At 44.7% G+C, this 27,643-nt stretch overlaps 1 protein-coding gene across 16 annotated transcripts; it reads right to left on the bottom strand.

Annotated features, from left to right (window-relative positions):
• Nucleotides 1-6,909: 6,909 nt before the first annotated feature.
• LOC106025343 (uncharacterized) lies at nucleotides 6,910-27,613 on the bottom strand. 16 transcript variants are annotated; one of them, XR_010039661.1, is made up of 6 exons: nucleotides 27,444-27,613; nucleotides 19,177-20,677; nucleotides 15,739-16,031; nucleotides 10,635-11,351; nucleotides 10,259-10,411; nucleotides 8,758-9,521 (listed from the first exon to the last, which is right to left on the bottom strand). XR_010039661.1 is itself a non-coding variant. In XM_063225737.1 (4 exons), the coding sequence occupies exons 2-4, from the start codon at nucleotides 20,081-20,083 to the stop codon at nucleotides 9,462-9,464; spliced, it is 1,170 nt and encodes a 389-aa protein (XP_063081807.1). In that variant the 5' UTR covers nucleotides 20,084-20,677; nucleotides 27,444-27,613; the 3' UTR covers nucleotides 6,910-9,461. The 16 variants fall into 16 exon arrangements, 2 of the variants coding, with proteins under 2 accessions (XP_063081807.1, XP_063081806.1); XR_010039664.1 differs by having other exon boundaries at nucleotides 15,829-16,031; XR_010039662.1 differs by lacking the exon at nucleotides 10,635-11,351 and having other exon boundaries at nucleotides 6,910-9,521.
• Nucleotides 27,614-27,643: the final 30 nt, after the last annotated feature.

Below are 27,643 nucleotides of genomic sequence, written 5' to 3'. Positions count from 1 at the left end.
GCCTTGGCCAGACTCACTAATTAAACCGACGAAACTATTTCATGGACTCTGGTTGTTGGTGTTTTACATTCTTTTGTTTAGCTTAACCAGCTTTTTACCAGCGTCTTCTGAAAACTCCTGGATCGGTTTGGTTATTATCTCCCCTGTCTGCTTAGCTGTGTCTCCTGTGATCCCGGTGGATCCCACTTTGATCTGTTTCCTAATCTGTGTTCTCCTTTCGAGTAATTCAGAGGGGAGACTTGTTTGTATTGGGAGCCTTGGAGGCATTTTGCTCCCTTGTCTTCTCACGCTTCTGTTGTGTTTGTTTTATGCTGAGGTTTGTGGACGCTTATCGTGGAAAGCCTTTGTTGCCAGCTTAGAGATCTTTTTAATGAGTTGTTTCTCAGTGATGTATCACAGTCCTTTGCCTCCACTACAAGATCTGACTCCCTCAGCTGATTTGGGGAGGGAGGCCACAGTGTAATTGGCATGACACTGATTTGATTTCTCTGGGAATATACTCTGCTATTGTTAATGTTACAAAAGTAATCTGGGTGCTGGCTTACAGAGGAAACCCATTAACAGCAACAATTATGCAACCCTGTTAATAACATCAAGAAAATCAGGCACTGTAGTGTTATCCAAGGCTAATGAGATATTAACATGCCACAAGAACTAATTATGTTTCACCCGTAACCCCAGAATAAATCCGCAATTAGGGTGTTAATGTCAAGACAACCCAGATAGTGACTTATGGTTAATTTGTACTAAATGTGACAACTATATCTCTGCTTATGGTAGAAAAGAAATCAACAGTAATTTTGGAGTTAACTATCAAAAGATTGATACAGCTTTATGGTTAAACTATTAAAGATACAGGGAATTTAGAACAGATACAACATGATAATAAATTATATTATGTATGATAAAACATGATAATAAATTATATTATATATATGAGATACTAACATGCCAGAAGAACTAGTTATGTTTCACCCTTAACCCCAAAACCACATCCATTAGGACCACTGTTCAACAAACATCAACAACAGAAAATAAATATATTGGCAAAGATACAAAGAAATAGGAGGCCTTGTGCACGGCAGGTGGGAATGTAAATAGTGCAACAGATAAAAAGAGAAAAAACTGAAAACCTTAAACTATATGATTCGAGAAGGAAGAGGGAGAGAGAGACAAAAGATTCTATCGGGAGGTAGGAGGGTGTTTATGGGATTAAATTAAGGTAAAACTGAAAAGAAGTAGAATATAAAATAAAAAAAGGAAGTAAAAATACTGGAAAAAAATTGAAGGTAGAAAAAGTTAAAAGGAAGAACAGGGGGGAAAAAAGGGAAAAAAAGAGAGTAAGAAAAGAGTTAAGAAACAAGGAAAAAGGATAAAAGAAAATTTCCAAGCTTCAAGAAACTGGTGAAGAAGAGAAAAAAAAAAAAAAAAAAGAAAAGAAAACAGAAAAAAAACCCCACCCACATTAACGAGAAAGAGAACGAGAAAGTTCACTGTGATTTTAATGTGCAGTTTTCCCCTGAGTGCTACAATGTTGGGCAGTGTCTGGGGTGATGCGTCCCTGCTCATGCTGGTAGAAGGCAATCAGGTCAGCACTGGCTGCAGACACCGCCGTCAGTAAGAGTCGGGCACCAAAGCTCTAACTCTCCAATCTGGACCAATACAGACGCTACAAAATTCACTTCGAAAAATCACTCAACAAGTCCTAAAAGAGAAACAATTAACCCCAGAAGTGTGAGACTCTGATTTCCAGAGTTTCCATAATATTATTACTTACAATGTTTAGTTTTCAACAAAAATTAAGAGGTATGCCAACAAACAAGCAAATATGGCCCATATGCAGGAAAATCTAATCCACAAGAATTGTCTCGAAAGAAGCTCAGATGTTGGACTTACTAGATTTTAAAATCAGCTATGTTAATATGTTCAAAGAATGCAATAAACCAAAACCACAAAAAGATGCTCAACATTGTAAGTTATTAGAGAAATGCGAACCCATAGTGGTAGGTATATAATCTCTAATCTCACCACCCAGGAGCCTGAAGCAGTACGATTACAAATTCGAGGCCCAGGGAGGTTACATAGAGAAACTGTCTCACAAAACCAAAAGCTAACGAGATATTAACATGCCAGAAGAACTAGTTATGTTTCACCCTTAACCCCAAAACCACATCCATTAGGACCGCTGTTCAACAAACATCAACAACAGAAAATAAATATATTGGCAAAGATATAAAGATATAGGAGCCCTTGTGCCCGGCAGGTGGGAATGTAAATAGTGTAACTGCTTTGGAAAAGTGTGGGAATTCCTTATGAAGTGAAAATACAACTACCATATGATCCAGCAATCCTGCTTCTGGGTGTGTATATTCAAAAGAACGGAGGGCAGGGTCTCACCGAGCTATTTATACACACATATTCATGGTAGCACTCACAACCTCCAAGTGGAGGAAATATCCATGGGAGGATGAATAACAAAGCACAGTGCGTACACACAACACAGTATCAGTCTTCAGAAGGCAGGAAATCCTGCCACAGGCCACCACATGGATGGCCCTTGAGGATATTGTTACTAAAGGAAATCAGCCATTCATGAGAAGACAAATAGCGTATGATTCCACTTACATGCAGCACCTAAAGTAATCACATTTGTAGAAACAGAAAGTTAGAGTGGGGGTTTAGCAGGGTAGAAATGTGGAGCTGTTGTTTAGGAGAGTTTCAATTCTGCAAGACAAAAAATTTCTAGCCGGGCTAGAAAATTCTAGTGATGGCTTACCCCTGTAATCCCAGCACTTGGGAGGCTGAGGTGGGAGGATCCTTGCGAGTTCCAGACCAGCCAGGGCTACAAAGTGAGCTCAAGGCCAGCCTGAACTGCATAGCGAGACCCCGTCTCAAAAAAAAAAAAAAAAAAAAAAATCTGGATATCTATTGCATAGTGAAATGAATAGACTTTATTGAACTGTATACTTGAGATGGTAAATTTGGGATTGTATGCTTTATACTACAATTTCCCAAATTTTAAATTTTTAAAAAGTATCCATGCCTACTGCAAACTAGGTGAATCTTAAAAATGCTATGTTGAGGTAAAGAAGCCAGATCCAAAGACCATAAATATATTGTATGATTCTATTGATAAGAAACATCCAGAATAGGCCAGTCTGCAGAGGTAGTGTAAGCCAGTGGCTGCAGGGGTCTGGGGTGAGGGGAAGAATGAGAAGTGGTTTCGACGGGATAAGGAGTTTCTTAGAGCTAATGAAAAATGTTCTGCAGTTATCTGTACCTAGTAAAGGCGGTGGCTACATAATCGCACTACAAAATAAAGCTAAACATTAGAATTTTTTTTCTTGCAGAGCTAAGCAGTTTCTCCAGACTTTCTCCTGCTGAGCGCATAACCAACACTCCCTTCTCTCCTCAACCATGGCTGCTTTCCTAGCCTTTTGTTGGATTCGTGACAAGCACGACTGTAGCAATCTAATCTGGGTGTGTGTCCCATGAGATCAAAGAATGAAGTCAAGGACAAAGGCTGGAGACAAGAGAGATGTTTATTAAGAAGAGAGAGCGCTGCCGATAGCTGGGAAGGGACCCAAAAATGAGTTGCCATGGGAACTCTTTGTCTAGGAGTTTTTATACCAAAAAATGACCAGGGCTCAGACTGCTCTGAGTCAAACTAAGGGATACTTGTTGGACTAACACAAGCTTCCTGAAGCTGGAAATGGGCCTATGAGAAGCAGAGGCATGTAGAAACCTCGTGGCTGCTGTCCTATCTTAGTGGTTTATTAAAAGAGCAAGGAAGCTGGATAAAAGTTTCCACAGGTAGCAGTGGAAGTGGTCATAATGGTCATTCATCACCTTGCTTATTGTGTCACTTGTGACAGTTAACTGTCCACCTGGTTCCTGTTAACTCTTGACCTCAGGCTTCTGCTTGAATGCCCAAGGCCTGGTCATCCCCATTTTACCTTGGGCCCAGGGCCGCTCTACTGGCCTGCTGGCTTCTACTAACGTCCTTGTGTTTAATACAAACAAGACCTTTCGTACCCACTAACCATGCAGCCACTGGGTTAATGCTGATAAGATTATTAGGGTTTAAATTTCTACTCATTTTGGCTAGCAAACTTTGATTCATTGTAAACTGGTTGTTTCCAAATATGTCACAACTTGTTTGCTGAAAATTGATTTTTGTCTCCTGCCACCTCTGTTGCTTAACTAGAAAAATGGAGAGGTTTGACTACAGATGGTTTGTCCTCATGTTTCTCTATTTAAAGAGAATAAAACCAAACAAAACAGAAGAAAGCCAGTCAAAACAAAGTAATGAGAGTGATACAGGACTTCAAAACAGCATAATAGGAAATCAACCACTGTGACCATAATGCTTCTTGTTATCTTCAAAATTGCAGTCTATACCATCAGACATAACAAAATCAAAACAGAATAAAACCAATCAAAACAAAACATTGAATAAACAAAACAGTGAGGACATTATTAAATTTTAAAAACAAGGCTTCTGGGAGAACATGGCAGATAGATAACAGCAGCTACGGAGGCTCTCTGAATTGGCCAGCTTAGAATCCAGGAATGGTGCAGTGCGAGGAGTCCTAAGCAAGGGGAGACATCCCTGCTGACCCAGGAATGAACTAAGCTGAGAGAAACCAACTGGAAATGCAATCCCAGTGCTATAACCTGAACAGATAAAATCTCAGTGTGGAAGCTGGAACCCACACCTCTGGAAGCTGCGATTTGAATTTCCTGCCACCGCTGCTGCATCTGAATCCATACAGCAGGGACAGAGACGCGAAAGCTCCGAGAGCGAGAACCAGCAAACTGAGTTGAGAGCAGGACTGGCGGGGAGTCCTGCATTGACCTGCAATGAGTGAGAGGAATGGGGACCCTTCCATAGACTAGGAGGCTCCAACTGAGGACATTCTGGGACTGGGCAGACCAGCCGGAACAGGACGCTGCAGTGACTTTAGTTGCATATTCCCCTCTCAAGCAGGATTGGTGGGGACTGCTTGGCCTGGGTGATGCCATGGACTAAGACCCAGTAGGCTAGCCCAAACCAGGTCCCAGCACCTGGCGGTGCACCCTAGCAGTAAAGCCTTCAGTAGGTTGACCTGGAGGGGCAGGCCCAGCCAAGGCTTCCCAGGTCTGTGTCTCCCTAGTACACTGCAGTGGGTGGGAATACCTAGCCGGTGGATTCAAACAAACTAACTGACAAAGAAAGTGGGCCTCCTATATTTGCTTGTATCGAAGGAACAAAAAGTATGGGAAGAGGGAGCAACAAGAAAAGGTCCTCGGCCCCCAATCCTGAGAAACATGCAATAACGGACATGGCACCAATAGACATAAAGCGGTATCTCCTGAGCCTCATAGGCGAATTCAAGAAAGAAGTTATTAATGACCTAAAGCAAAATATAAGTGGAATAGTTAGAGAAATGCTAAGCACCGCCCAAGAAAAAACAGATGGTGGAATGGAAGGACAGGAAAAAAGGGGAGAATTGTTTGATGGAGAAAATAGAGAAAACATAGAATATGTGAAGCAGGTTCAAAGAGATTACTAGGAAACTAAAAACTCTATTGAAAACTGGCATAACAGCTTGAAAGAAACTAAGGATAGGTTATCTGAACTGGAGGGCAGATTTGTAATGTGGTAGCATGAAATGAAAAACTTCTTAAAAGTAACAAGGAAATAAGCAGTAACAGTACAAAGGCTTGAAGATGATAAGAGGATCTATAACTTAAGAATTAAGAACGTAAAAGATGAAGTAGGGACACAAACAAATGAACTACAAAGGCTACTCATAGAAATAATCAAGGAGAATTTCCCTAATTTAGCAAAAGGTAAAGATAATCAGATGTATGAGGCATACAGGACCCCAGCCACCTACAACCCAAACAGAGCTACACCCAGGCATATAACAATCAAAATTCCAGAAATCCAATATAAGAACAGAATATTAAAAGCTGTCAGAGACAAGAAAAAGATCACTTACAAGAGAACACCCATCAGAATTACAGCAGACTTCTCAGCACAAACCATCAAATCATGAAGAGCATGGGGGGAAATAATTCAAGCTTTGAAAGATAATCACCTCCAGCCAAGATTGATATATCCTGCACATCTGTCCCTAGAGATTGATGGAAAAACAAGGTGCTTCCAGGATAAAGAGGAACTAGGGGAATTTGTAATCACCAATTCACCTCTACAGAGAATACTGCAGGACATTCTAAAAAAAGAAAAATACCAAGACTCCAGAAACAGTGGTAGAGAGGCCACAATGAATGGAGCAGAAAGCAAAATGAAGAAGACAAACTGACAACTAATGACATAAAAAGAGCTCGACAGAAATGAGGCAGAGAAGGTTGGATGGTACGAACAGCTATTTTGGAGAAAACAAGACATCATAATAGCTAGTGCTGATTTAATATCATCTTGTTTTGAAGTCCCATCAAGCTTTTGTTCTGTTTCCATCAGTCTTAACATGTTGTATATTATTGGATTTTATTATATGTGATAATATAAACAGAAACTTTATAGACAAGGAGATTATACAGAAATCATTGTTCATTTTCTGTTTTGCTTGATAGTACCAAGTTCAAAAGTATAGGCAACAACTGTGAAGACAGTAAGATTCACTATGATGCCCATTCTGGTTTGAGTATTATCTTCTTTTGAAGTCCTGTAATGTCTCCAATGTTTTGGTTTTATTGGTTTTGTTCTTTACTGTTTTGTTCAATTTTATTATAACTGATGTTATAGGCAATTCTTTTTAAGATAGCAAGAGGCATTATGGTAACCATTGTTGATTACCTTGTATTCTGTTTTTACACCGTATACTATGTCCATCCTTTTGATTTGACTAACCCGTTTTGTTATGTCACATTTGGTTTTTTTTTTTTTGTACCAAAGCCCTATTGTTTTGCTTAAGTGTTTATTGAACATTTATTACACGCAAAGTTCTTTGCTGGACCCTGATTCCCAAAAATGAATGAGACGCTTTCCACGCCTTTAAGAAGCTCTGTGCTGGTGGAAAGACAGAGTCAGAAAAATGATTACAGTTAGAATGGCTGGCTATGGTGGTGTTACACCTTTCTGCAAGAACTTAGGAATAGAAAAGCCAGGCATATTTCACTGCTTTGTGTACGGGGGAAAAAGCGACAATCTGAGTTTGAAGTCTTGCTGGGAACTGGCCAGTTGAAGGAAGTTACAGGCATCCCTGGTAATGCAAAGAATCATAGCGTGGATGGGGGTGGACAGTAGGGCAGCTGAGAGCAGACAGCTTGGCAGCATTCGCACCTGGATGAGTGAAGTCCATGAGGGTAGAGACCATGAATGTTTTGCTCCCCATGGTCACCACAATGTCTAGCACAGAGTAAAGATCAGGCCTCTGGGAGGACAGTAGGATTGGAGGGAAGGGGCAGACTCCAAGGCTGGAGTCTGGGAGTGAATGTGTCCAACCCTGAATGAACCTTAGCAATGAACGCATCAACTGAAACATGAAATTTCACATTCTTTGGAACTTTGCATTTTGCGGATGCTCTGGTTTGGGTATGGTTCTCCATATCCTTCGAGAGGTGGGGCCTAGTAGAAAATGACTGTGTCACTGAGCTGCCCTTGGAAGGGATTCATGTAGTCCTCCCAGGAACGTGGTTAGTTCTCCAAAGAGCAAGCAGCGGTACAGTGCTTGCCTAGCGTGCTTAATGCCCTGGACTGCAGGAAAAAAAAAAAGGCAAGTTGTTATAAAAAGAGCAAGCCTGGCTCCCGAGTCCCTCTGATTGCTACTGCTTGAGCTCTCACCAACGACACTGTAACCAGCTACCATTAGGCCCTCACCAGAAGCTGATAAGATAGGACCATTTGTGGACCTGCAGCCTCCAGAGCAGAGCTGAATAAGCCTCTGTCTCTTTCTCTCTTTTAAAGTATCCCATATCAGATATTCTGCTATTTCAACAGAAAACAAACTAATACCGGAGGAGAAAACACACACACATATTTTTATTGCTATTTGCAATGGATTCCATTTGACTTGGAATCCATTCCAATGGTTTTGGTATTTTTATTCCATGGTATTTTTAACCATAGATTCGTAGTAAAAAAGAAAGCAAACTCTAAGACTATTAGACTGAAAAACAACTTTCCTTTTCATCTCTTTTTAAGACAGATTCTCACTACGTAGTCCAGGCTGGCCCTGAACTCACTTTGTAGCCCAGGCTGGCCTCGGACTCCCAGCAGTTCTCCTGCCTCAGCCTCCTGAGTGCTGGGATTACAGGCAGGTGCTACTCTGTCTGGCAACTTACAGCAGACACCTTCTATCCATGGCCATACTCAACTGGCACCCTTACTTCTCAGAACCCAGCTGAGAGCTAGGAACACTGAGCCACAGAATAAACACTGATACATTTGAGTGGACCAAAGTGCTCCAGGTTCTTATATATGACAAGGAAAGGCTTGTCAAGCGTACGCCTTGTAGTATGCAGTTACGTTCACTGGGGCAGCAGCAGGAATAGGCAGAAGACAAAGTGGCCAGAAAAGCCTTGTAGCTCAGGCTTCCAGTGTTTATAAGGTCAGACACCCACTGGTCTTAGGTAGTTCACACTGCATTTCTCTTTTGAAGTCAGCAACCTGGGCGACCTCCCGAGGTGAAGCCTGAGTAACTGGTCTTGTTTGTGGTTGAATGTGGACCAGGGAGGTGGCTCACACAGCTTCCCTGTGTTACCTTTAAGTGTACCATTAACAGCTGAAAGAAAGCAGTGACTCAGCTCTTTTGTTTCCAACTGTATTAAAATTGCCCCATCCAACCAAGAACAGGCACATTTATCACCGGTGCCTATGCATTCTTATTGTACACAGAGCTAACAGGTGTCACTGGTCTGGGTTCAGGACATGCGCAGGAACGGGAAACATCATTCTGTATTCACCAATGCTTGATTCTATCCTTGTCTGCTGGGCACTTGGACTGACTCCCCAGAAACTGAAGCTCTCAGAGAGCTGAGTAACTTTCCTGAGCGCACACAGTCCCTCAAGCCAGCCTGAGAGAGGCGGGTCCACGCCTGAGCCCAGTGGAGGGGTTAGCATGGTGCGGACGAGGCATTTCACAAAGAAACCCAACTAGGGCCATCTGTGTGTGTGGAGAGGAAGGAGCACGCGTCCTTGGAATCTCTCTGCTCCCCACAGACACTGCAGTTTGGACATCAATGTTCATGCACAGAAGCTCATTCCTGGAGTCACCATGAGAAAACACTGCGTTGTGTCCACTGGGCTGGGCTTTGTAACTCCGGGAGCTATGTGATACATTTCAGAACTTTTGGAACTTGGACAAGTCCATGAGTCCTAACTGCCCAGGAGCTGTGACCTTGAGCAGGCTGCCTGACAACTCCGGGCAATCCCCTGCTCAGAAAGGCGATGGCTTTTGGGTGAACCAAGAATCTCTAAAATTCCTTTGAGTTCCAGGAAGGTTGGCCCAATGCTATCTCCTAGATGACTTTGGTAGTGAGACCCAGATTCCGTTCAGGGCTGAGAGCGCCACCTGGTGATTCAAAAGTGTAAGAGAGACTTCAGTTCTAGGCTCAATCAACCCTGTTTACAATTCCAGTGTACCTGTTTATTTTTGAGAAAGGGTCTCGCAAAGTAGTCCAGGCTGGCCTTGAACTCACTTTGTAGCCCACACTGGCTTCAATCCCTCAGCAATCCTCCTGCCTCAGTCTCCCAAGTGCTGGAATTACAGGCGTGCACCACCATGCCTGGCTATAATTCCATTTTAGACCTGCAAAAATTTTTTTACCTTCTTAAAATATCTTTCTTGGGGGGAGGACCTTTTTGAGAGAAGGTTCTACTACACAGTTCAGGCAGGCCTTGAACTCACTTTGTAGTCCAGGCTAGACTTGAACTTGCAGTGATCCTCCTGCTCCAGCCTCTCAAGGGCTGGGATGACAGGTGTGCACCACTGCATCTGTGAATATGTACGGTGCTGTGAATATGTACATTTTCCCAGGAAAAGGTTACACAGCTTTTAGCTTCGTAACCTTCACACCCTCAAGCCAAATCTAAGACTCATTATTGTGTGCGTATAGGCCCAGTTTGAGAGGCTGAAGCAGGAAAATCACTGGGTCCCATGAAGTTGAGTCCAGCCTGGGCAATACAGCCAGACGCTTTCTCAAAACAACACCCCCAAACCTGACTGCTTTAAGGAAACATTAGGCAGGGAGACATTGCTTTTATAAACGTGGACTTGAGGTTAGGATACCCTTTGCAAAGTTATTTAACCTGTCTGGGCCTTAGTTTCCTCTTGTATATAATGCAGATGACAACAATTCTTCCTGCAGAGGTTTACTCAAAAGATGGAAGGGTTTGTGCCATTTTGCCTGGCCAGTGCAGGTGCCACCATATGGTTCAGGTGCTGGGGTTGGATCCCACATGCTGCAAAAATACAAAATATATATACACTGTATTGTCCTTCTCTGCTGTTATAACAGCACACCTGAGAACTGGGGAATCTATAAAGAAGTTTATTTGGCTGATGGTTTGGGGGCGCAGGATGCCCAAGAGCATGGTGGCAGCTTCTGGCTGCATCATAATATGGTAGGAAGGAGGAAGGCACGAGAGTGCAGGTGACAGAGACAAGCACAAGGGTTGGATTTACTTTATAACTACTCGCTGTCAGTGTGGCATGTGGTCACACCTGTCATTCCAGAACTCAGAGAGGCCGAGGCAGGAGGATCCTAAGTTCAGGCCCAACCTAGGGAATTTAGCAACATGTCAACCCTGTCTTAGGATAACTCACCAAAGGCTGGGAATATAGCTTAATGCAAAGGCCCTGGGTTTAATCCCAGTGCCATAAAAGAACAGCTCATTCTCTTGATGACAAAGTCCTGCTAGGATGATGTTAATTGAGGGTGCAGGCTTCGTGGCCCAACCACCTCTCACTGGGCCCTGACTTCTGGCACTGCCACACTTCCTTCCGGGGACAGACAGCAGGTGTTAGGAAACTTTCTCAAAACTCTCCAGGAGATCAGCAATCAGATGGGTGCCGAGCTTCCCAAGACCGGCACTACAGATTAGCAGGACTAAATTGTCCTGGCCTGGGAATGCAAGACTCTTAGGACTGAATTAAGTTTAATGTGTTGGCCATTGAGAAATAACATGGGGCTTTTGCAGAGCGTGGAATAGACATGGATCTGCACTGGGAAAGCCCCAAGGTGGCGGCAGTGGAAGCTAGGAAGTCTGTGCCAGCAGGACGAAGGATCCAGCAGGTTGAGGGTTCTTTGCTGGATCCAAGAAGCGATGCTCCAAATAAGGACCAGGGCTCCCCCGAAAACTGCCACAGCCATCCTCAGTGACGATGAGCTCCCAGGCTCCTCTGATGATGAAAACAGCAGAGTTTGTATCAGGAAGCCAGTGTGGCAAGCTTCTCCTGGAAAACCACCAGCTCCAAACACCACCACCACCATTCAGGAGAACCAACGCTCCTCTTCCTCTCCTGGTCTCTATTAATGCTGGCAACTGTCCGCACTCAGGCGGGCCATCCATGCTCAGCACCACGCTGACTCAGTTCAGCTGGGGTTTAAACTGACCACCACTTACCAGTCCACCACACTTTTTTTTTTGTCTTTTTCCTTTTTATTGGTACCGGGGATCGAACTCACGACTGCCTGCTTGCAAGGCAGGCACTTATGCCGCTGAGCTAAATCCCCAGCCCCAAGTCCACCACACTTTGAAAATGTTATGATATGAAAGAAGCCAGGCTCAAAGTATGTTCCTTGATATCATTTATAGGAAATGTCCAAAAGAGCTAAGAGGACCGAGTAGATTAGTGATGCCAGGGGCTGGAGTGGGGAAGTGAAGAGCCAGGTGATAGCTAAAGGGTAAAGGATTTCTTTGGCGGGGGTGGGAATCTAAAATTGATGGTGATGACTGTTCTACAACTTTGACTACATTACAAGCAACAGAATTATACTCTTCAGTATGAATTATATCTCAATAAGGCTGGTAACAACAACATTCTATTTTGCTTATATATCCAAGCATTTCAATAGATGAATCCTCTATTGTTACCTAAATTTTGAAAACATAAACTGTTGGTGGCTGTATAATATTCCAGTTGGTACATATTAGGTAACCAGTGAAAACTGTATAGTTTCCACATGTCAGTAGCCTGTTGGCCCCTGCAAAAAAATACTGGGACCAGGAAAGGAGAGAAAAATACTTATTTTCAAGTTACATTTTTTACTGTAAAATGGCTTAAATTTTTGGTTTGATTTTATTTTACTGATTCAATTTTTGAATTCACACTGATGAAGCATCTCTGTTGTCTGTCTCCTATATTTATCACTTCATTTCCTGTTTTCTTTTTTCCTATGTACTTCATCATTTCAAAAAATTTTCATGGCAGAAAAAGACACAGTGTCTGAGCTACCATTCCAATCATTTTCAAGCTCTCAGCATACACAGATTCACAGTTGTGCAACCATCGCCACCATCAGTCTCTAGAACTCGTTGTAAAACAGAAACTCTGCATCTATTAAACACTTCATCCTTCTGTCTCTCAAGTGCCTAGCCACCATTCCATTTCCTGTTTCTAGCAACTTGACCGTTCTAGGTACAAAAGTTGCTCAGTCAGTATCCGTGGGGGATGAGTTCCTGGATGCACCATGGGTACCAACATCCAGGGATGCTCCAGTCCCGTGTATAAAACAGCACAGAACCCACCTGTATACAGGTTACATCATCTCAGGTTACTTATGATATGTAATAGAATGTCAGTGTTATGTAAATTGTCATTACTTAGGAATAATGACAAGAAAAGGATCTGTGTATGTCCAGCACAGATACAACTGCTTTTCTGAATAGTTTTTATTCCTGGTTGGTTGAATCAACAAATATGGTATAAGTGGAATCATATGTTATTTGCTTTTTTTCTTTTTCTCTTTCTTTCTTCGTAGCACCGAAGATTGAATCTGGGACTCCCGTGCTGAGCTATATCCCCAGCTTTTTGGTGGTTGTTTTTATTTATTAATATGTTTACATCTTAATTATTTAATTTATTTATTGGTACTGGGAATCAAACTTAGGACCTTGTGCTTGCCAGGCAGGTGCTGTGCCACTGAGCTATGTCCCCAGCCTAGGTATTGTTATGTTAAAACAAGGTCTTACCAAGTTGCTCAACTGCTGAGATGGGCCCTTTGTAACCCTCCTGTCTCAGCTTCCCAAAGTGTTGAGATTTCAAGCATATGCCCCCATCCTAGCTGGTATTTGTCTTTTTTGTCAGCTACAAAGCATCCTCAAAATTCAGCAGTATTTTTTTAACCATGAGGCTTTTTACTTTTTAGTTAAAAAAATAGTTGTCCAAAAACATAATTACAGCATTGTATATGCTTATTAAATTCAAGGAAAATGCAAGAGTCAAAATCATGCATAAATTACCACAGGTTTTTTTTTTTTTTTTTTCTCTTTTTATCAGTACCAGGGATCGAACTCATGACCGCCTGTTTGCAAGGCAGGTGCTTATGCCGCTGAGCTAAATCCCCAGCCCCAAGTTTTACGTATTTAAAAAATCACCTTCAAAAAACTCAACAAAAATAACTGGAAGTTTTAAAAATGGTCATTATTTCTAAGTGTGTCAGCCCAATCCACAACTTGGTGTCTTAGGAAGATGCTGGATAAATTGTGAGTGTGTGTGTCCAGTTTTTGAGATAGGGTCCTGTGATAGGTTGGACCCCGGAATAAAATCCAAGGAAGCAAGAAATTAAAATTTGGGGAGCAAAGGCTTTATTTTAGGCCAGGCCTGGCAAAGAGTCTCTGGGAGCCAATATGGAGACTGTGTGCCTTATAGCTAAAAAGGTTGGGTTTTAAAGCCAAAAACCACAGGAATGTTGTGAACTTTGACCCAGTTTGATAACTTCCTTGTAGTTAAACGTTTCTTAAGGACAGCACATTGTATTGCAGATAGGCAGAAGGGGGTGGGGGATTACAAGAAACTGAAACTTAAAGCTTTCATGGGAAATGGAGACTTAATCTAAGAATGGGGAGAGGAGGGGGATTTACAAGGAGCTGAAACTTAAGTCTTTACTGGAGATGGAATTTTAATCTCTATTGAAATGGTGCATACAGAACAGGAAGGGGGCGCATTGGTTAAAACTAGGTTACAACATTCCAATGTTGTGAGTGAGGCCAAATCCTTGGCCAGTTGGGGGAACGAACTTTATGCCTTGCATTTGTTGTCTGCCATATGCAGTTATTCTATTGAGTATATAAGGACCTACTGTGACCAAAAGCAGTACTTCTAACAGGTTCAAGCAAGGGCAGGAGATAGGGCAGGATTCCATTCTAAAAACAGCATCGCTCCTGCCATACCGCACAGATCCCTCATTGTTCTGCCATTAGGAGGTCTAGTCCTCTTTTGTTTTGGAGAACTACTTTAGTCAAATGAGTCTATTTGGTCTTGAACCTGAATGGTACTACATAGTGCCTGCACATCACTAACGATCTGGTTGGAAAGTTGGACAGAAACCCCTACTCCTGCTGCCCCCATACCTAAGGCTCCTGCTATTTTTAGGCCTACCAATAAAGGAATAAATTGAACTGCCCTCTTTGAGCAGCCTGCAATGTAATCTAAACTAAGAATGGGGACAGGCTCATCCCCGGGTAGGATTTCTGTATCAGGCAACAGGACAGCTGTTACACATATCCCTGTCCAGTTAGTTGGGAGGAAAGTATAGGCCATATTTCCTCCACAAATACTTGTCCTCGGCGGGATAAAGGGAGGTAGGCTGGTTAACTATGGAACTACAATTAGTAATCGCAACAAACCCCACGTCAATGTCGGAGGGATGATTATGAAAGCCTCCTTGGAGATAGGGAGAGTCCTTTGTACTTTAAAAGTTGTACTTGTACAATTTTGTACAGTTGTACTTTAAAAGGGGGGGACCAGCAATACAATTTAAGTAATCTTTTTTTTTTTGTCTTTTTCCTTTTTATCGGTACTAGGGATCGAACTCACAACTGCCTGCTTGCAAGGCAGGCACTTATGCCACTGAGCTAAATCCCCAGCCCCAATTTAAGTAATCTTGTTCCTCCAGCGTGGTCAGAGAAACATTGGTGGAGATCGCAAGGGGAATGGGGGAGCCCTGTGCCATGTGTCAGCCAAAATTGGGTTGGAAGCATTTAAGGCTTTATGAGTGACTTTTAGAATATCATAAGTTTGAGCATCCAGATCAACTCCCCGCGATTTAGGCAGCATCAAGGGGTGGTAATGTATCTGGGGAAACATTATTATTATTTTTTTAAATAACAATTCTGAGGGCATAGCCCTGGCTGGCTGCCTTTGTTTGGTATCACGCAGGCTTTAACTTACACGTCCACATTTGAGTCAAACCCCCTGTAACTGAGGGTATAGCAACAAGGAATGCTAACTTGTCCCCACAATCTGTCCGAAGACTGTATCATATAAGTTATCATTTATGTGGGAAGGACCATGATCCTTTTTCTTTCTATTGTATGTATAATTCCCCCCAGCTGGTGTCTTTACCTTTAGTATAGCCTCCTCCGTAAATCACAGGGGCTCCCATACAAAGATCTCGACAATTGTTCTTTGCTTACAGAGGGACCAAAGCTGCCTTGAAAGGTTGGCGTCAATGTTATTAAAATCCCCAGCAGTAGGATACAAGGAGCAAAAGCAAGCAAGCTAAAGCAGTTCATGCCTGGCATAATCTAACTATGTTTAGTCAATTTTAACTTCAAGGGGTTACCAGTCTGTTGTATAGTTCCCTGAGTATGTCCCTCGTTGTGTGCTGTGGCTTTATGTGAGTGTGGTGAATCCACGCAGTTTTTCCTGCTACCTTGACGGCAGTGGGGGGCACTGAGCACCATGGTAAAGGGTCCTTCCCAACGGGGTTCGAGGGAGTCTCAATGGTGATGCCGCACCAGGACAGAAGTTCCTGGCTCGATGAGTGTTTGGAATGGCGTCTCTGAAGGCGGGTCCAGGTGTTTTTGTCTAAACACCTGGTGGATTGAGGCCAACAGGTTGGAGTATCTGCAGGGACTTAATGAGATCTTGGTTAGTTATTTCAACTAATTTGTCCTCTGACAGTTTCGGGACCAGTGGAGGGGGCCTTCCAAACATAGCCCAAAGGGGGAAATTCCAGAAACATATGGGGTACATCTAGTTCTTAACAGCGCAAAGGGAAGAAGGCTCACCCAATTATCGCCAGTTTCTAAAGACAGCTTAGCTAAAGTGTCCTTGAGAATTCGGTTCATATGTTCTACTTGCCCTGAGCTTTGTGGATGATAGGCACAGTGGAGTTTCCAATTAATCTTTAATGCCTGGGCTAACTTTTGGGTGACTTAGGCTATGAAAGCCAGGCCATTATCGGACCCCATTGATAGTGGGAGGCCAAATTGAGGTATGATCTCATGTAATAGCTTTTTAAAAAATTTTTTGTCTTTTTCCTTTTTATCGGTACCTGGGATCGAACTCACGACTGCCTGCTTGCAAGGCAGACGTTTAGGCCGCTGAGCTAAATCCCCAGCCCCCATGCAATAGCTTTTTAACTACCACTAAGGCTGACTCGGACTTAGCAGGGAAAGCCTCTACCCAGACAGTGAAGGTATCTACTAATACCAACAGATAGCAGTGCCCCTGTAAACCAGGCTATACCATGTCTGTGAAGTCTACTTCGCAATGTTCTCCTGGAACAATTCCTTGATGTTGGGTGGGCTCCAGCGTAGAGCTCTTGGCTGAGTTGACTAACAAGCACTGTGGGCATCTGGAGCTCAAAGAGGTGGTCAGTTTGCAGAGTTTTAGAATAAAAAACCAAGTTCTGAACAATTTGGCAAGTTTAGTTCCCCTTGAATGGGTAGTTTGGTGAGCCTGGTGTAACAGCTCCCACCCTAGTGCCTCCAATAACAGTACTCGTTTATCAGGTAACTGGTACCAGCCCCCTGGCATGGGGGACTTCGCTCCAAGTTGAGATGCTAACTGTAGGTCTTTCTTTGTGTAGACTGGTTCTGACAAGGTCAGAGAGACTAGCATCAGAGCAAGTACTTCCTTGGTTGGCCCCTCTGATGTGGTTGCTATTTTTCAAGCGGCTTGATCTGCCAAATTGTTTCCTAAGGTGACAGGGTCATCTCCTGTCTGGTGAGCCTTGCAATGTATAATAGCAACCCGTTGAGGTAGCCAGACAGCTGCCAGCAAGTCTAGAATCTGTGGAGCATTTTTAATCTTAGTCCTGGCTGAGGTTAAGAGGCCTCGCTCCTGATACATGGTTCCATGTACATGTACAGTAGCAAAAGCATATCTACTGTCAGTATAGAAGTTTACCCTCTTTCCCATGGCTAGTTTTAGGGCCTCAGTCAAAGCAATGAGCTCCGCCTTTTGGGCAGAGGTGCCAGGCTCTAACTGCTTAACCCAGAGTATCTCCTTTTCGGTGGTCACTGTTGCCCCGGCCACTCGTCTGCCATTCTGGATGAAGCTGCTTCCATCAGTGAAATAGTTGTTGGCATTTCCCAAAGGCTGGTCGGTTAGATCAGCCCGTAGGTTCTGCTGCAGTTCGAGGATGTCAGCACACTCATGGAGAGGTGTCCTTTGTTCCTCCAGGTCGTCGTCATGCATAACAGTGGCTGGATTTAAAGCTGAAGAAGTCTTGAAAACTACCGACTCTGGGTCTAGAAGCAGGGCCTGACAGTGTAAAATTCTAGTGTTCGAGAGTCATTTTTCGGGAGGGGTTTTGATAAGAGTCTCTAAACTGTGGGAGGTCACTACAGAAATCTTCCATCCAAAAGTGAGTTTTTTAGCCTCTTTAAGTAACATTGCCACAGCAGCTAGGATTCTTAGACAAGGGGGCCATCCACTTGCCACTGGATCAAGCCTTTCGGAGAGGTAGGCTATAGGCCTCTTCCAAGGGCCAATGTCCTGGGTTAGGACTCCTTTGGCAATGCCCCTGAGTTCATCTATGAACGAAATGAATGGCTTGGTAACATCAGGGAGTCCCAGGACTGGGGCCTCTGTCCAGGTTGAGCCAAACTAGCTGTCACTTTTGGGTACGATTTCCATCCCTCCATGGCTCCTATTACATTAACCGAGTCCTTGGTTAGCTTTCCTAAGGGTCGGGTCAGCACAGAATAGGTGGCTCCCGTATCGACCAGGAAGTCCACTGGTTGCCCCCCGACTTGAAGAGTTATCCGTGGCTCGGGGGGTGGCGATGAGCTCTGATCTCCTTATTGTTGAGACAACAGGGCCTTTGCTTTTTTCTCTAACTTAGCCTTTAACGTTGGGCAATCCTTACGCCAATGTCCCATCTCTTTGCAGTATGCACATTGTTCTTTATCTAGAGGAGGTCGACGACCTTGGGCCTTCCTCTTGTTAGCATTGGCCGATCTCTTAGTTTCTTTTTCACAGATCAGGGAGTCCCAGGACTGGGGCCTCTGTCCAGGTTGAGCCAAACTAGCTGTCACTTTTGGGTACGATTTCCATCCCTCCATGGCTCCTATTACATTAACCGAGTCCTTGGTTAGCTTTCCTAAGGGTCGGGTCAGCACAGAATAGGTGGCTCCCGTATCGACCAGGAAGTCCACTGGTTGCCCCCCGACTTGAAGAGTTATCCGTGGCTCGGGGGGTGGCGATGAGCTCTGATCTCCTTATTGTTGAGACAACAGGGCCTTTGCTTTTTTCTCTAACTTAGCCTTTAACGTTGGGCAATCCTTACGCCAATGTCCCATCTCTTTGCAGTATGCACATTGTTCTTTATCTAGAGGAGGTCGACGACCTTGGGCCTTCCTCTTGTTAGCATTGGCCGATCTCTTAGTTTCTTTTTCACAGAGCAATTCTAACACCTTGGTCATTTTTTTATTTGTGGCTTCCTGCAAGCTCTCTCGGTTTTTAAAGACCTTTTGTGCTATCTCTTTCAACTGGCTGAGGGGCATCCCTTCAAATCCCTCAAGCTTTTGTAACTTTTCCCTAACATCGGGGGCTGACTGTGACACAAAAGCAATATTAATTGCTCGTGCATTTTCAGGTGCCATCGGATTAATTGGTGTATGTAATCTATATGCTTCTAAAAGGCGCTCCAAAAACATAGCAGGAGATTCATCAGCTAATTGTCTTACCTCAGTCACTCGAGATAAATTGGTGGCGGCAGCATGGAGCGCATCTAGAAGCCTCAGGCGATAATCATAGAGAGCCTTCTTACCTTCGTCTGTATTGGGATCCCAATTAGGTTGGGAGGAAGGGAACAGGCGTTCAATTCTCTGCTGATCAGTGGATGCAGATCCGTCTAGTTCTCGGACTGCATTTTGCCCAAGAGTACGAATATGCAGTCTCTCTTCGGCCGTGAAGAAGATGAGCAGGATCTGCTGGCAGTCGCCCCAAGTGGGGCGATGGGTGTAGAATAGAGATTCTAAAAGGTTAATCAAAGTTTCAGGGTCCTTAGAAAACGGAGGAATTAGGGATTTCCAATAATAAAGGTCTGAAAATGAGAAAGGGGTGTACACAAACATTGAGCTCCCACCCAGCCTAGGGACCTCCCGTAATGGACAAAGCGGAGCTGCCTCAGAGCTTTGCTCTGAAGACGCCTCGGGCTGCGGGTGTCGGCAGGTGTGACCGGGACATGGCAGGGATGGAGCAGAGGAGTCAGGTTGAGGGTCAGAGGCGGGGTGCGGGGGAGGCAGCGAGAGTGCCTCCAGTGGGTCAAGGGGGTCTTCTTCAGAGGGCAGGACCGGAGGTGTGGTAGGATCAGAAGGCAGCTTCTTGGGTTTCACTTTTGGTTTGAGGGCCGCAAAGACTCTGTCTTGAGAGGGCTTAATCCAGGAAGGGGCATCACAAATTATGTCTATCCAGATCTGAATATAGACAATTTGGTCCGGGTGAGCAGGGGACCCAAAAACATACTGTCGAGCAGCTTGTGCTGTCTCCATGTTGAAAGACCCGGAGGGGGGCCAGACCCCCTGGGTCCCTAATGGCCATTCCTGTGTAACAAAAGTTGTTAATCTGGCTTTATGAACTCTTTCCCCATACCCCTCAGACCGCCGCTTGAATTCCTTGAAGTGATCAAGCACAAGGCTAAGGGGTGTGCTGAATTTAGATTCGGCTTGCCCCATGGCCAGCAAAGATGTCGGTTTTTTTTTTTTCTTTTGTGGGAGAGTCTAAAAGACAAAAATAACATTAAGAGGAAGGGATAGAACAACAATAAGATGCAAATAATCGTCAAAATCCCTTTGTCCGTTTTGGGCTTGTAGAAGGGGTTCTGTTAGATTTGGGTAACCAAAAGGAGAACAGTTAGAATAAATGGACACACAGACACACAAGACAAGAGAAGCTGCAGCAAAAATGGCCTTTGCTCAAATATTGGCCAAATTTTGGAATTGGTCAAATTTTGGGATCTGGAGGAATTAACAAATTAACAAATTAACCAATGGAGCGGGTCTCCTCCTGGGGCAGAGTCACAAATGGATGAAATTTGTCCCAAAAAACCAACTGACTCTGTCCTCAGGAGGTTATCACTCCCCAGACTGAGGGCGTCCCCTCCCAATGGAGTGGTTGCCCACTCCCCAAATTGTGAGCGTCTTCTCCCAATGTGCCAACTGTCTGTGGTCTAATTAATCCCTCCAGAGTACTTACTTTTAGGTGTTCAGAATTGAGTCAGGGGTCTTGCTCCCAACCCGGACGAGCCCCCAAATGTGTCAGCTCGGACCCTGGAATAAAATCCAAGGACACAAGAAATTAAAATTTGGGGAGCAAAGGCTTTATTTTAGGCCAGGCCTGGCAAAAAGTCTCTGGGAGCCAATATGGAGACTGCATGCCTTACAGCTAAAAAGGTTGGGTTTTAAAGCCAAAAACCACAGGAATGTTGCGAACTTTGACCCAGTTTGATAACTTCATTGTAGTTAAATGTTTCTTAAGGACAGCACATTGTATTGCAGATAGGCTGAAGGGGGTGGGAGTCGGGATTACAAGAAACTGAAACTTAAAGCTTTCATGAGAAATGGAGACTTAATCTAAGAATGGGGAGAGGAGGGGGATTTACAAGGAGCTGAAACTTAAGTCTTTACTGGAGATGGAATTTTAATCTCTATTGAAACGGCCCATACAGAACAGGAAGGGGGTGCATTGGTTAAAACTAGGTTACAACAGGTCCCATTGTGTATCCCAGGCTGGCCTCAAACTCATGGCAACCCTCCTTAGCCTCCAAGTGCTAGAATTTCAGGTGTGAGCCACCTCATCCCATTTCTGTCTTAAAATAAAAAATAAAATTAAAAAAGGGTTAGGGATGTAGCTCAGTTTTGGGGCCCTGGGCTCAATCCCCTGTATAAAATAAACAAGGAAAGAAAGAAAGATTATTTCTCAATGGGTTGCAGTTAAATTTCATTTGTATATTCTGTATTCTCATTTTTTTAAGGAATGAGAATATTATATTTATAATCAGGAAGAAGCCATTACTCTAAGAAATCTGTATCAATGGCAGGAAACTACTGATATAGGGGAATGAAACTCCCAACCTACAGTGTCTGGTATGAGCTTGTGTTCTCTAAAATCGAAGAATGAATTTTAGAAACAATGGAAGCTAAGAGCAGAATATATTCATTGAGAGAAAGAAAGCTTCTGTCTGAAGAGAGACAGAAGGGGTCCCAAGCGGGTTGCCAAGGACTCTGTCTTTTCCAGGGACTTTTATAGAGTAAGCCATGGGTTCAAGGCTTGGGAAGATTGGGAGCTCACCAGGCAGATGGGCATGAGGTGGGACCTAACTATAGTTAGCCAATAAGATCAACAGTTCAGGTAAAATTGATTACATTAGGGACAAATGGGGAAGCAAGTCACGTAGAAAGCATGCATTCTTAAGGAGTTGTGACTCTTTCCTAGGGGGATGGGAACCATTTAGGGTATCAATCCCAGGATATGAGTGTATTTGTGTGCTCTTTTGTCTTGAGGCCTGGCCCACGGCAGGAGGTGTCAGTCTCCCCTGAAGCTGCCAGGTGTCTGCACTGGCTCCAGCCCGGACCTAGCCCTGTCTCGCTGCCTATAGTATTTCTAACTAACTCAGCTGCCTGTAACACTGCTTCTTACCGGTATTCTCAGGATGGCTTGATTCTACTAAGTTCTTTCTGTCTCCACAAATTAGGTACGTGACAGGCCACATATCCCAACCCGAGGTTGGGAAAACAACAGTTGTGTTGGCCAGCAAACACATTCAACAGGCGACCTGGAGGACAATCAGAGTGCTTCCCACCAAGTCCTGTTGGCCCCCTAGCCAGGCTCCTCACCCACAGTCTAGCTTTTAGCTTTGCTTGTCAAAAAGCCTCCCCTTGGAGTTGTCTCCTTGGAGAGCAGATGGCTAAGGCTGGTGACAGTCACAGTGGTAGCTCAAGATGAGCTATCTGGAAATATTTACTCTCAGGAAATTGGCAAACATACAGCTCACCCACCCTAGGAGTCTGTGGTTAAACATTGACCAGGGCCCTGCTGGGCTGCTCGCCCAGTAGGGCCCATGGTTCACCCACTCTTCTCTGTCCCCAGAAGCTCACTGCTCGGGAAGCTAGACAGTCACTTTTCTAATCTGCCATCCAAGTCTCATGGTCTTCAAATGAACCCCACCCTTCCGGTCTCTAGGCCAGAGAGGACAGGCGGGGCTCTGGTTAGAAATCACAGACTTTTTTTGTTTGTTTCTTTTGACCACTCTCCCCTTCCAGCTCATCCTGCTAGCTTTTTGGAACTTTACCCCATTGTAGCAACTTTCTTGTTACACCATCCACACCCAAATCCACGTGCTCTGGGCAAAAGGCAAAGAGGAAGGAGAGGGAAGTGATATTACTGGAAGGTTTAACAGTGATAATGCTAAACACAAAGGTTTAGCAGTGATAGCTAGTGATGTTACTGAAAGGTTTCTTCTCCAAAGAACAAGTCAGGTTGATTTTGTCCTTGCTTTTTGAGATTCCGGCCTGAGATAAGATTCAAGAAATAAAAACTAGGTAACTGGGAAAGAAGAAAATTGAGATTTAAAAATTGTGCCTAACTGCAGCTTAAAGACACAAAACTTACCCAAGCCATTTTCCCTTCCAAGAAACTGACTCAAGAAAAAAAAAAGTCCTACTGAGGATATAGCTCAGGGGCACAAACTTTACATCCGTAGCACAAGCACCTGCCTGGCAAGTGCAAGGTCCTGAATTTGATTCCTGGTATCCCCTGCCCCCAAAATTCCTAAAGGTCTTAAAGACCATAGTGTAGCCTGTAAATCTGGGCTTGAAGCTGGGCAGGGTGGTGTGTGTCTTTAATCTTAGCAATTGGGAAGCTAAGGCAGGAGGATCACTGCAAGTTTGAGGCCAGCCTGGGCTATGTAGTGAGTTCAAGACCAGCCTGACTGCATAATGAGACCCTGTCTATTAAAAAAAAAAAAAATCAGGCTCTGGACCTGGCCTTTTCACCTGTAAATCACTTCTCTTCCATCCCCAAGGAAGCAGCAATATTGGTGGGAACAGATCTCAACTCCCAATACATAGAGATGGCTTGCGCTGGAACCTGACCCGACTATGCAGATACCCACCCTACATCACCCCTCTCAAAGGCATCCTCTTAAATCTGCCCAACTCCAGCTCATAATACGTCTTGTTTCTCAGAGGCCCCGCATTCTGCCCTCAAGAGTGTCCTGTAAGTCTCTAATAAATCCTTCTCTTAAGTTCTGAACATTGTTTTTCTATGACAAGAGTCAGTAAACCTGTGAACTTGTTCTACAGAATAAAGTGTGGGTTAAGTTGCTTAAATCAGTGTCAGGGACCCTCAGGTGCTACCTGGTAACAAGCCAATCCAAGGGAACACAGGTAGGACTTTTGTCACTCACTGGATGGCTGCTCTGAGACACTTGCAACGAGAGGGAGAGGGAGTCGGGGTTCCTGCAGCCTCCTCTTTCCGCAGCCCCCAAGAGGCTATTCCTAAATGGAAGATGAAGTAAATTGTTCTAAGAAACCTTTCAGTATCACCCCGAGGGAGGGACACAGATGAGAGGAGAAGAGGGGTAGAAATAATAGGAACAGACACAGGTTGCTCCAGTGTCCAAAGACCCAGTTGTACAAGTGCTCCCTCTGGAGTCTGGTGGGAGCCCCCAGCCTTCCCTCCTCCCACCTGATGAAAATGAGGCGCTGGGGAGCAGGGCAGCTCAGTGGTGAAGCCCTTGCCTAGCACCATGAGACCCTCTGAGACCCTCCGTTGCATCTCCAGCACCACAACAAGCAAACCAATGGTGCAGCCTCAGACTTGAGACTGAGCCCTGAGCCCATTTATTTGCTTTGTGAAAGGGTTTTGGCCCAGACAGGACACTGTAGCCAGGAAAACCTCAACTGGAAACAGGAAGCCCTATCTCCCCTGCCCCTAGGAAGTTATCTGTGATGCCATCTTCCCGCCCCTGGAAATTTACATATGGCGCCAAGCCTAGGACCAATGGGCTACCTGTGTATCCGCAATGCCCGCCTTAGGTTCCACCCCAAACCGAGGCTATTTACATGCCCCCACGCCACGTGTCCGCCGGAGAGATCGCCGGATCACTGGTCTCCAGTGGTGGGGGTGCAGGTCATCTTTCTCCGTGTTCTCAGAATAAAGGCTGCTTTTTATTTTATATTTCTCATCTTTTGGAAATAATCCTAGCACTTTGTAAAGTAGCCTCTTGGAGATGTCCACAAATGGGAAAGTAATACCTACTTCTCAGGGTGTGAAGGGATGTAAAGTATGTCGCCCAAAGGGAAAATAAACAAAACACAAACAATAGCAGCCAGGACAGAGAGGTGGGGTACCTTAAGTCTGCAAAGACCAGTGCTGACTCCCCTTGGATTCCTCCACTCTCTTTATCCTTACAATGGTCCTGTGAGGGGAACTGGCCAGGGACCCCCATGATGAGCACCCAGGTGATGGGTCACTTCTAGGTAGATGCTTTCTACAAGCCCAGAGCAGCCTGCAGTGTGAGTGGGTAGCGGGGCAGGGTGTTTGCTAACACTGCACCTGGACCGCACCAAGTGGATGGCGTGGCTCACAGCCAAGGCTAGGTCTGTCCGCTGGGGACCCCAGGGCACTCCAACCCAGGGGCGCACAGCCCTGCAGCCTTTGTATCTGTGATGAGATTGGACCGGGGGAAGAAGAAACAAAGAGGCAGAAAGGAGACAAGGAAAATTGGAATTTTACAATTATACTTTAGAAAATAAAATAAATTAAAATTGTGCTTTTAAGAAGCCTGCAGCTTCAGGACACCGGCAAAGGTGTCCTAGGGCTACAGTGTCTTTTCCTATGGAGTCTTCCAGACTCCTCACTCTGCAATGCCTTAAATCTTATTAGTGTCTAGCCGGGCGTGGTGGCTCACGCCTGTAATCCCAGCACTCAGAGGAGGCTGAGGCAGGAGGATCGTTGTGAGTTCGAGACCAGCCTGGGCTACAAAGTGAGCTCAAGTCCAGCCTGAACTGCAGAGTGAGACCCTGTGTCAAAAAAGACAAAAAACAAAACAACAACAACAAAAAGATATAGTGTCTGTAACTTGGCCTATGGTTTTCTTCTAGTACAAGGTACTGGAAATCCATACATTTCAAGAATTTCCATCCTCAAAAGAACAGTACTATTAATTCCCCACCATATCCAACTTTAAACATACACTATTTGCATTTTATGTAATCTACTTGATAAGCCAGTTTTTGCTTTAGTCCACTAATGAGCAACCTGACCTTAAGGAGGCAGACACTAGATAATAATTTTTTTTTTTTGTCTTTTTCCTTTTTATCGGTACCGGGGATTGAACTCATGACTGCCTGCTTGCAAGGCAGGTGCTTATGCCGCTGAGCTAAATCCCCAGCCCCAGATAAGTTTTTAAAAAAGAAAAAAAAAAAAAAAAAGGAAGCAAAGCATCCCAGGTCATGTGTCCTGAAGACACCTAAAACTTTAGAAATTCCCACATGTCATACCATAATGGCTTTCACCCCTCAAGCACCACACTCTCAGTATTTCTTTGATTCTGCTTAATAAATCTCCCTTTGTTTTTCATTGTCCTGTCCTGAAATACTTTGGCCCACTTAGTTTTCAGGTGGGTATAGGGGACTGAGGTCTTCATTTCCTTTTTGGGAGTTTTTTTTTTGGGGGGGGGACTACTGGGGATTGAACTCACAACCTTACAACCTCATGCTTGCCAGGGAGGGAAGCTTACGCAGATGAGCTAAGTGCCCAGCCCCTTTATTTCCTCTTTGAGAGAGACTTTTTCAACTTGGGGAGGGTCTTTTTTTTTTTTTTTTTTTCTTTATCGGTACCGGGGATCGAACTCACGACCACATACTTCCAAGGCAGGCGCTTAAGTCCCTGAGCTAAATTCCCAGCCCCTACTTTTTCAACTTGATAGAACTTTGTTGATCAGGACTTGAGGTCACACAGGGAGGTCAATTCTGGGTGTACCATCAACCAGCTGTGCTGGCCCTGGAATGGAACCTTCCAGAATGCTAGTTTGGCTTCTAACACGGGGGCTGAATGGTGCCCTAGTACAAGGGTTGCAGGGAGGCTCCAGCGAGATTAGAACTTCACCCTGACTCAACAGATAGGTCTCTGTATCTATGCATTTCTCCCTGCTCTGTCTGGAGTGCCACAGAAAATTTCAGATCCTCTGTTGAAAACTTGCCAGCTGATTTTAGTGATAGCTTGTTTACTTAGGTGAGGACATGGGATGTTTGCCAGAAAAGCTCAGGGACTACAACATCAAAACCAGTTTACTGGATGTTAATATATTCATTTATTCAACAAATATACATCAGGTGGCAATTAGCTGTCAGGTCCTGGGAAACTGGTATGCTTAGGATGGAATTTCCCTTCCACTACAAAGGAGAAAAACAAGAACCAAAGCAGGAGGTTAAAAAATCTTGCGGGAGTCAGCTGAAAAGTCAAAATCACAGCGCAGTTAGAAAAAAGGTCTGGTGAGCTCCCGGGCTCGGACTCGGTTCATCAGGTGAAACACACTTTGTGGTTTTGTTTCATTGTTCCAACAGGATTTTCTCATGGAGAAAGTACTTCAGTTAGGAGCTTTAGGGCAACAAAATTAGTGATTTTAATGTCAATTTTTTCTTTTTCCCAATATTTTATAATAAATATTCTCAAACGCGCATGCAGCAAAGCTGAAAGAAGGTGCATATCACATTCTCAGCCTCCTAGAACTTATCGTGAGTATTTCACTGCACGAATTGCATTTCCTAACACAAAGTTTCTCCCAGGGCTGTTTTCAAACACTGATAGGACTTTCCCCAAGGACGCAGCAGCTGCAGCCCCCCCAGGCCTGAAGGGATGGGTGGGTGGGGGGCCCTTGGGGAAGAGGGTGTTGAGCCCAAATGTAGCCGTCTCTGAATCGGCCAGGGCAGGGACCGGGTAAAGAACAAAGGGTTGGGGGTGGTGGTGAGTGGAATGCAAAACCAACTCTCGCCAAACAAGTCTGGCGGACGCCTGGGCCGCCGCACTTACTGTGTGGTCCGAGCCGGCGAATCCGAGAACCCGCGTCTCGGGGCTGCGTCTGGCCCGGAGGTCTGGGGATCCTCTTCCTCCTGCTCCGTCCAGAGAAAGGTTGGGAAAGGCAGGGATGGCGGCCGCCCGCCGCGCGGGAGCCCGAGGGACGGTCCCGGCCCGCCGGGGCGCCCTGCACGCTGCGGCCCGGCCGGGGGCGT

The sequence above is a fragment of the Cavia porcellus genome, unplaced genomic scaffold (genome assembly GCF_034190915.1).
Source record: "Cavia porcellus strain 051 isolate PalLab524CR breed Dunkin Hartley unplaced genomic scaffold, mCavPor4.1 scaffold_16, whole genome shotgun sequence".
Lineage (NCBI taxonomy): Eukaryota > Metazoa > Chordata > Mammalia > Rodentia > Caviidae > Cavia > Cavia porcellus.
The sequence above is the reverse complement of the archived record's forward strand: the minus strand, read 5'-3'. Positions and strand labels throughout refer to the sequence as shown.

Coding starts and splice junctions, on each gene's coding strand:
- LOC106025343 (XM_063225736.1), bottom strand. CDS start 20,083: ATGGGGCAAGCCGAATCTAAATTCAGCACACCCCTTAGCCTTGTGCTT.